The sequence below is a fragment of the Halyomorpha halys genome, unplaced genomic scaffold (genome assembly GCF_000696795.3).
Source record: "Halyomorpha halys isolate HHAL.00 unplaced genomic scaffold, Hhal_1.1 Scaffold62.1, whole genome shotgun sequence".
Lineage (NCBI taxonomy): Eukaryota > Metazoa > Arthropoda > Insecta > Hemiptera > Pentatomidae > Halyomorpha > Halyomorpha halys.
In genome coordinates, this window is record NW_027116333.1 from 855,040 (window position 1) to 864,101 (window position 9,062).

Consider the following 9,062-nt stretch of genomic DNA (forward strand, 5'->3'; position numbering starts at 1 on the left):
AAACTTGGCAGTGATTTATGGCTCTATAAACTACACCAAAGGGCACTAAACAAATAGAACCAGAAATTGCAATCAAATGATTGAAAAGTTTTTCTTTATTTGAAACTAATATTTCGCTCTTATAAGGGCATTTAATCATAAGATAAGATGCAGAGGAGTTACAAACAATTATATGAACAATGGTCACTGAAATAAAATTTTAAAAAATCCTAGAAATAAATCAAGATGAAAAATTTATAATTTTTAATTTCTTTGAGAAATGATATTTGAGGGTTTCAAACATGCTAAAAACGAATATGATTCGTTTTTCCTTAAAAAAAAATTTTGTAGACCTACTTTACTCATATTGTCATTGTTTTTTTAAAATTTTTTTAGTAAATAAAAATCATTTATTAGAATCCCTAATATCTTTTTCCAAAACAATGGGGCCAGCCTACAATCTTGATACTAGAACATGAAGTATCAAAGCCCCACCACCATCGGAAGAATGGTATAAAAGTGTATGATGTATGAACAAACAAATATTCATTTTTATATATTGCATTGTAGCAGTATTTCGGCGACTACTACCTTCTCCTATCTGTAACTAGTTCAAATTACATTTTTCCGGCTTACAGCTTACTTGCTGTATATATTAACTTATAGAGACCCTGGCATATCCATGATAAATTGATAGGGAGAGCAAAAGGGCGATACAAAAAGAAAGAAAGCTAAATATAGTACCCTTAATGCGGGTAAAACTATACTTCATCAAATACCTTATCAGATTACTTGTGGAAAGGAACTGGGCTCTCACTATTACAATATAAATGTCAAAAGTATAAAACATTTCACTATGTTGATCGTATTTCATAAACAAAATATATTAATAAAATACCACATATTACATTATAATACAATTTTTAACATAGATAAAACAGAAAAATATACACTTCTGAATTAGTTAAAGTCTATTTCTTGTTTTGCACATTAGTACAAAGCTAAGAGCATCACATCTCAAGGGAACAGTCCTTTATTCCAAACAATGTCTTCTTACCTTTGCATATCTAATCATAAGGACCCAAATCGTATCTTTTATTTTTTATTATTTTAGTTTCCTAATTAATGCTGTATTTAAAACTTCAAAAGTGTCAGGTAAATAAAAATAAAAACAAAGACTAGGAAATCTCTTATATGGTAAATAAGAGAAGTTTCCAAACACTGAGATGCTCCTGCCTTTGAACTAATGGACACACTAAATATAGAAACATGGGTAAATCTAATTTAGAAAAATATTAAAAAATGAAGAGGTGAAGATTATTGAAATAGACCAATTAGCTACACTTAATTGACAAAAGTAGTGAAATAATTCACCTCCGAACTTGATATGTTTCATTTTATTTGTATTTTATATAGTACGAGAAAAAAAAAAGTCGACATTATCTGATGAAAATTTGATAGCACTTTTTTAAACCTTTATTGCATCGCCAATAAAACGAGAGTCTGCCAGTTAGATCATGCAACCTGCATAAATGGCGGCTGTTTCAAAAAGTTAAAAAAAATTATTTTCATTTGGAGCTCCATATCTTTAAAACTACAGACCATACTAGAAAACATAATTGAACATCATTGAAAGGAAAATAAATTCACTAAAGTATGAGTCCTAAAAGAGCTATTTACGTTTTATAGTTTCTGAGATATATTATTTAGAAAGCAAAATTTCATAAAAAAGTATACTGGAAAATCTGTAGTTAGTCAATTTATTTTGGCAAATCTATTTCTCAGGAATGATTAGCCATACAAATGTATTAGCACTCAAATTGAAGCTAGTTTAATGTGCTATAAAGTAGTTTATCTTTCTAGGAGTAATAGTTTTCATGATATTTGTCAAAATAAATTCACGAACTGTTGCCTTCTAGTTGTTCCGACAAAACTTTGAGTTTATGAAAAATTTTATCTCAGGAACCATCAGACCTACAGATTTCTGCCAACACATTATATTAAAGCTAGTGTAATATACTATTAAGTAGTTTGTTTGTGTTTAGCTTCGTAGGGGTAGTAGTTTTCAGGATATTTGCCTACTTTAAATGATGTATTACGTTTTCTAAGGTTGAAAGTAGTTTTAAATATATAGAGCTTCCCGGTTTTTTTTTCTTTAAAATACATTAAACTACCTTCAATTTGAGTTCTAATAGAAATCTGTATGACTAATGATTCCTAAGATATAAATTTCCCAAAATAAATGCACAATTGATTTTTCAGTATATATTTTTGTAATTTTGCTATCTAAATAATATATCTTGGGAAATATCGAACGTAAACAGCTCTTCTAGGGCTTATATTTTTGAAATTTCCTCTTCTTTAAATAATGTTCTATTTGCTTTTCTAGTGTTGTAGGTAGTTTTAAAGATATAGAGCTCCGAATAAAAAATTAAGTTTTTTAACATTATGAAACAGCCATCATTTTTGCAGGTAACATGATCTGACTGGCAAACTCTCATTTTTTCTTGGCAACGGAATAAACATACAAAACAATACTTTCAAAGATCTTTATTTTTCGAACAAAAAATCTAATGCTCTTTTTGGATAAACTGTATTTTAGGTATTATTGAACGTGCAGAGTTCTAATTTTAGTATATGTACTTAACTTTAGAAAGATATGCATAATTTATTTTTATAAGATACTGAACCTGGAATGAAAAATTAACAAAAGTTTTAGTGGAGAGAGAGGAAAACTTTATTAAAAAACAACTAAGTTGTGCTGCCTAACTTTACTGAGTTTCTAGTTATACAGTATACTTATTCAAATCTAATCAGACATTTTTTTAAAAATCTTACAACATATAGGCATAACAAGTAAACAGTATATAATAATAGTATATGACTTTTTTTTTCTTCTTGCTGTTTCTGTTTCATCACTTTGGTTCTTTTATCTTTTTATTCTTTTTCATTATTTCTTGCTATACTTTATTATTATTAGTGCGGGTCTGGCAGGGAAGGATTGCTTTTCTATTTTTGTTATGATCCCCTCTTGTGAGATTGTGACATGTCGTACATCGACCAACCTACATAAAAATAATAAATAATACATAAAAAAAAATAGATATAAAACAATAACAAATATATGTAAAAAGATAAAGAAAAATGTATATAATAAATATTAAAAATATATGCAAAATAATAAAATATGCATGTTATCCTTCCTCTGGATGATTTTATTATTTATCAGTTTCCATGCATCTGATGGTAGATGATTCCCGAGGAGCCAAGTATTATATTTTCTGTTATCTTCCCCACATCCTGGATATCGACCCCGGGTTCCTCCATGAAGCTCTTAGTTGTGCTGGGTATCGTTCAACAGGTTCCGAACCAGAGGCCTCTCACGCTGAAGTCTCTTTCCCCGAAGCTCTCAAAGAACTTTTCCTTAAGAAAAGGGATGCATATATCGTAAATTTCCTTCTTTTCCCTTTCAACTTTATTTGCCATAGGTCAAGGTCATTATTTTCATATCTTGTGGTGGAATCTAGAATAAAACATCTAGCTGTTTGCTGTCATCACAAATTAAAATTTTTAGTGTTTTTTCAAAGCCCTTCAACATGTTAAGAAATCGAAACTACTTGACTCTTTGCATTCATTTGTTGTTTTTTTTCCTTTCTCTTTTGGTCTATTCATTTTTGCTATTTATCTTTTGAACTATTGATAACAGGCCATTTTGTTTTTCCTCATAAATTTTGATTATTATTCAGGTAATTAGAAGTAGTTGGTAATGTACTTTTAATAAACTAAATATACGTATATAATGTACTCATTAAATTTGTAAAATACAAATTAATGACCACATCAATGCACAAGACATAGCTGATTTTTATTATTATTTAAGATTTTACCTTTGAAAAATTGTGAACATTTTATCAGAATTTTATTATTCTATTGCTTTTTTATTTCACTTATTAACTATTCGAAATAGGATGTCATCAGAATTTCATCAACATCCTGATATTTGAATACAAGAATAACCAATTAAATACATATATTATATCGTAATACAGGACAGAGTTGGGAAAAAAAGTTATTAAAATCACCAACCATTCACTGTAATTTTTTATTGCAGAAATACAATTACATTTACAAGTAATTGTAAATGGTAATTGCAATTACTTGATGCCCAAATAGCTCTGAAATACTAATCAGACGTGAAATAATAAAAAATATGAATGCAAACCTTGAAGGTTGTTAGTGAAAATTAGGTCTAGGTTTCTATAGTTTTAAGGCTAAATTTATTTTTGGTATTTTAATTGATTTGGGTTAAAATACTAGAATTGTAATTGAGAATCTCATAGACAGTACTTGAATAGAGTAATGTTAATTCCTATACACAATTGCAGCAATAGTAAATATGTATAACAATAAATTCACTGTAATTATTCATTAAAACCACTAATGTTTTATATTTTTGACCATTTAACAGTTATTTTATTTTTATTTGTTCATGTAATCGATGATATAATTAAATACTCATGTAACATTTACTGCTCAACTCTGATACAGGATTCATATCAGCTTCCAAAGATAGCTTGATGTATCTGCTAAGGGACAATCAAGGAGGCAATGTAGTTAACTTAATGATAGGAGGCAGTTCTGAGGCTTATTTCACAGAACCAGGTGATTATAGAATCATACTCAACAAGAGGAAGGGTTTCATCAGGATAGCTCTCAACACTGGGTAAGAGCAGAAATCAGGACATAATTCACTTTTTAATAAATTCAAATTTAGCTGTGCCACTTCAAACATGCACACCAAAATGATGGACATACTCTTTAGTAGGATTACACTCATGTCCAGTCTGGTCCAATTATACTTTATAATTACAATACAGTTATGATAAATATACATGAGTGGTTATTCCATTTTGCCCCATAGGAGTTAGCTTATGTACATGGCTAATAGAGATTAACGCTCCCCTGGTTTTTTGAGTTCAGTCAGTACACTGCACACATACATAACAAAACAATAATCAATATGTAACAGTGACACTAAGGTCACATACAGAACTCACCATAGGACAACCTTTCCTGAGATGATTTACGGTCAGGAACTTTTCTAGCCACCTTTCACCCCTTAGGGGATTTAAATATTCAGTATGCCAGTGGTCCTGAGGTTATGGGATCTATTTTGCTATGCTAATCACCCAGAAAGTAGATTAAATGATTCAGAGAATAGTAAATGGCCTTGGAGAAGAGATGAAAGTGGCTGAAGTCCAAAAAAGCATTGGCAAGTGACTGGGATGGTTGGCATGCTTGGACAGAGGCACCTCCACACTGAAAGGCACAAAGGAGGAAGAGAAAGAAGAAGGTTATTCCATTTGTGCAAATGAGTACTTTTAAGTATTTATAAAAGTTACTTCTTTAGGAGAAATGTTGATAATAAAGAAATAATGCCTGCAATTATTATTAGATAACTTCAGTTATCCTTATTTCAGTTTGGTTTGAACATTTTTTCAGTTCTTAATCCCTGTCATAATTTTAACAGATTTTATCATAAATCACTAGTATTTATTGTTTCAATTTTCTCTATAATATTGCCATGCAATATATATTACTTTTTTCTTGAATAACCATTATTAAAAACTGTAATAATGGTGTATCAATAAATCTTTTTTTCAAAATATTATTTTGAAATTTACACATTATTATCAGGTAGATAAAAGGAAACCTTTTTCTGAAACTTAAAATAACTATATTATAAACAATTGCAAATACATATCTAAAATTTAACTATATTGCTTTTGATTTTGTTTTGATTAATCATTGGAAAAGACAGCATGAGGATTCAATCGACTGACCAAAGTACAATATGGCAATAATTACCTTAGTATAATTATACTAATTTCCTTATTCTGGTTACAGTTGCAGCTTGGTACCTGTGTTCTGTTTTGGTGAGAATGACACCCTGCAGCTAGTGTTCCCCAAACCTGATAGCATCATGGGCATCCTGCAGGATTGGTTTAGAAGGCTGACTAGAGTATCCTTGTGCTTCCCTGTAGGCAGATCCTGGCTCTTAACCTGCGTGCCCAAGAGGACGCCGATGGTTACGGTTGGTATGTTCTTTAACTTACTTGTTAGGATAAAGAGATCAATTATTAGTATGTGGAGTCTGTAATATTCATGACCCCAAGGTTTAGAATTTTTTTTTCTGAAATATTTATCTTGAGAATGTCCTGTTTTTGTAGAATGCTTAGGAAAATAATTTACTTTTTCTTATGCAAATTTTATTTTTTTCGATTGACTACTATTGATCTTTAACTACTTTTTCTTGAGTCATGGGTTTCAAGTTTATTACACAGCGTTCATAGTTAAGAAGAGAGGGCCTATGTACTCCTCATTGGCTTATAATATAATCAACTAAAAAAAAAAAATTCTTTGTTTTTGTTTATATTACTGCTAGAATTATGATATTACTGTATTTGCTGCAATGGGGAAATGGACATGGGGCTTAACAAAAAATATTTTAAAAAGCAGAAAAATCATCAATTATCGTTTACAAAATTCAGTGACAAGAAAAAATTAAAATTCCTAGTCTATATCATACAGGTCAATTCCAAGCAGTTTCAATTCTTTTATATTAATTTTGAAACCCTAATAGAAAACAAATATTTTAATTTATTACGGGAAAAACTTATAACAAACATAAGTACTTACATTCAGGCTTATGGATTTTTTTATTATTAAAATCGCTTTTATTAGGACTGAATATCAAAACTGGAAAAAATAAAGCAAATTATTTAAATTAGAAATTTTAGAATTTTTTTAAAAGAATTTCTAGTTATACTTCACTTACTTTTTCAACAAGATTCGTTCATGTTTAAAAATCAAACACATTCTTTGAAAAATCACATTAAAATATATGCTTACTAGACTTAACAGGTTATGACATTATGAACTAATGACAAACAATGCTGTTTTTTTAAAATAAGAAAACATTTTGTATTGTGACAAAAATAAGTTCAAAATGAAACATTTTACCAATGCATGATTCTAAATACTTATTTAGAATTTAAAAAAATAAAATAAAAGGTTACCACTGTTATTTTTATGAGCACTGTAAATAAGGTTATTTTATTTTCATATCCCCAATTATTGGTAATATCTTTTGTTTAATTTTTTTTTGTTTTTAGTTGGTGAACCTATAAACATTCCCAAAATTACCAAGCCAAGTGAAGAAGATATTGAATATTATCATTCCATCTATAAGGAAGCATTGATGAGGTTATTTGAAGAGAGCAAATTTCAATATACCTCAAATCCTACCAATACCAAACTGATAATTGTTGGATGACCAAACAATTGTTGGATGATGGTTTATAGGATGATGGAAACAGTACCTGAACATATCTGGATCTGTATACAGATGAAAAAAGATGGATTGTAATTAATAGAAAGAACAGCAATTAGCTGGGTGTAATTGAGTTAAAATATAATTTTATCAGCAGATTACTGCTATTTAAATAGACTGTTAAATTTTTCAAATAAAAAGATTTTTAAATCAAATTATGAATTTTTTTAATTGTAACATGTCTTGATAAGGTTATTGGTATTTAAAAAAACATGATAGAACATTATTACTTAACTTCTTTTCAATTAGCTGTGTGTATCCAGTGTGAATGCAGTTCTTTCAGACATATTTGGAGCTCATATTTTTTTGTAGCTCACCAATGGCTATACTTGACAATAATGTCAACAGCCATTATTAAAATTTTATTATGGAAGAACAAAAAACAGAAAGAGAATATTAAAACCAGCACCATTGTACTTTCTTTGTTTTTTTCAAAGATTATCCACTAAAGCAATGGGTTTTCTTATCCTAGATCTCGTAAAGCTTCTTTCCTGATTGCTCTATACGAGTGGTTCCCAAACAGTGTGCTTTAGTACACTGGAGCGGTCCTAGTGAATGCCAGAGGTGTCACAAGTAGATGGTACTTTCTAAAAATATTATAAAAAAAAAAAGTATTTAAAATTGCAAATATAGAGCTCATTCTAGCATTTACTTCACACTTGTTCTTTTCCTATAAATTCAACTGCTTTAAAAATAATTGTGCCACAGACGTTTTTTAGTCCAACAAGGGTGCCATGGTTAAAAATTGTTGCTCCAGGCAATGGCCTAGTCACTTGTAGATTATATCTCGTCTTTTGTTATGTTATGTTATGCTCCAATAAATTAACTGGAGCCCTAAGTTAAATTGTAAAATAAGAAGTAAATAAAATAAATTGTTGATTATTGGCTGCAGTGGCATGAATAAGCCCAGCACACTACCCTACTGCTGGGCTTGGCTGTTAAATTAAAAAAAAAATTATGCCCTATCAGATACTCCTATCTTTGTCTATCTTATCTTCCACCTATTTTTCAAAAAGTACATTTCTATCAACTATCTTTCTTATTACATATTTGATATTTCCTTTCCATAATATAGATATTGTCATACATATTATTTGTTTTCCATCTGTTATCCTTCTTTTTATTTTGATGCCACAGCAACCATGTCACTAGTTTAATTATAAAGCCAAGATATTTAGTTTTAAATTTTCTTAATTGATCTGTTAAAAAAAAAAAAAAATAAATAAAATAAGAAACCTTCTTTCTTTGGTATTCCAGGATACCATACTTGCTTTTTTATAGGAGCTTTTAGCTTGTTTTAACAGGTATGTCAGTTTCAAGGGCTGAAATTAGGTTTATTGTGTTATAAAATAAAATATTGTACAAGTAAACATGATTATTTTACTGTTTTCAAAAGTGTTTAGTTCTGATAATCCATGTCTACAGAGATATCAGTATTAATCTATAGATCACTAATACTATACATGTGGAATTTATATTAAGGGAATAAAAAAAAAATCAAGCACTATAAATAAGGCTAAGCAAAAACTATAAATAAAGGCCTCTTATTCTTTATTATGGAGTAAAAAAACAAATGAATATGAGGATTATTCCTGGGCTGCATAGAACTTCAGTCGAAGTCTTGGGTTGAAAGAAAAAATAAACAGGTTATAATTTTGCATATTAATGGTCATTAAAATTTTAAAACTAT

General features: G+C 29.2%; 1 protein-coding gene across 4 annotated transcripts in view; it reads left to right on the top strand.

Annotated features, from left to right (window-relative positions):
- The window catches only part of LOC106692590 (diacylglycerol O-acyltransferase 2-like protein 6), a 39,858-nt gene extending 32,331 nt beyond the window's left edge, over positions 1–7,527 (top strand). For 3 of the 4 annotated variants that reach the window (XM_067053133.1, XM_024362658.2, XM_014438628.3), the window contains 3 exons: positions 4,528–4,702; positions 5,887–6,077; positions 7,155–7,527. In XM_067053133.1, the coding sequence (XP_066909234.1) occupies positions 4,528–4,702; positions 5,887–6,077; positions 7,155–7,315 (527 nt within the window). In that variant the 3' untranslated portion in view covers positions 7,316–7,527. The remainder of the gene's footprint in view (positions 1–4,527; positions 4,703–5,886; positions 6,078–7,154) is intronic. The other variant, XM_014438629.3, reaches the window with a different exon arrangement.
- The last annotated feature ends 1,535 nt before the right edge of the window (positions 7,528–9,062 follow it).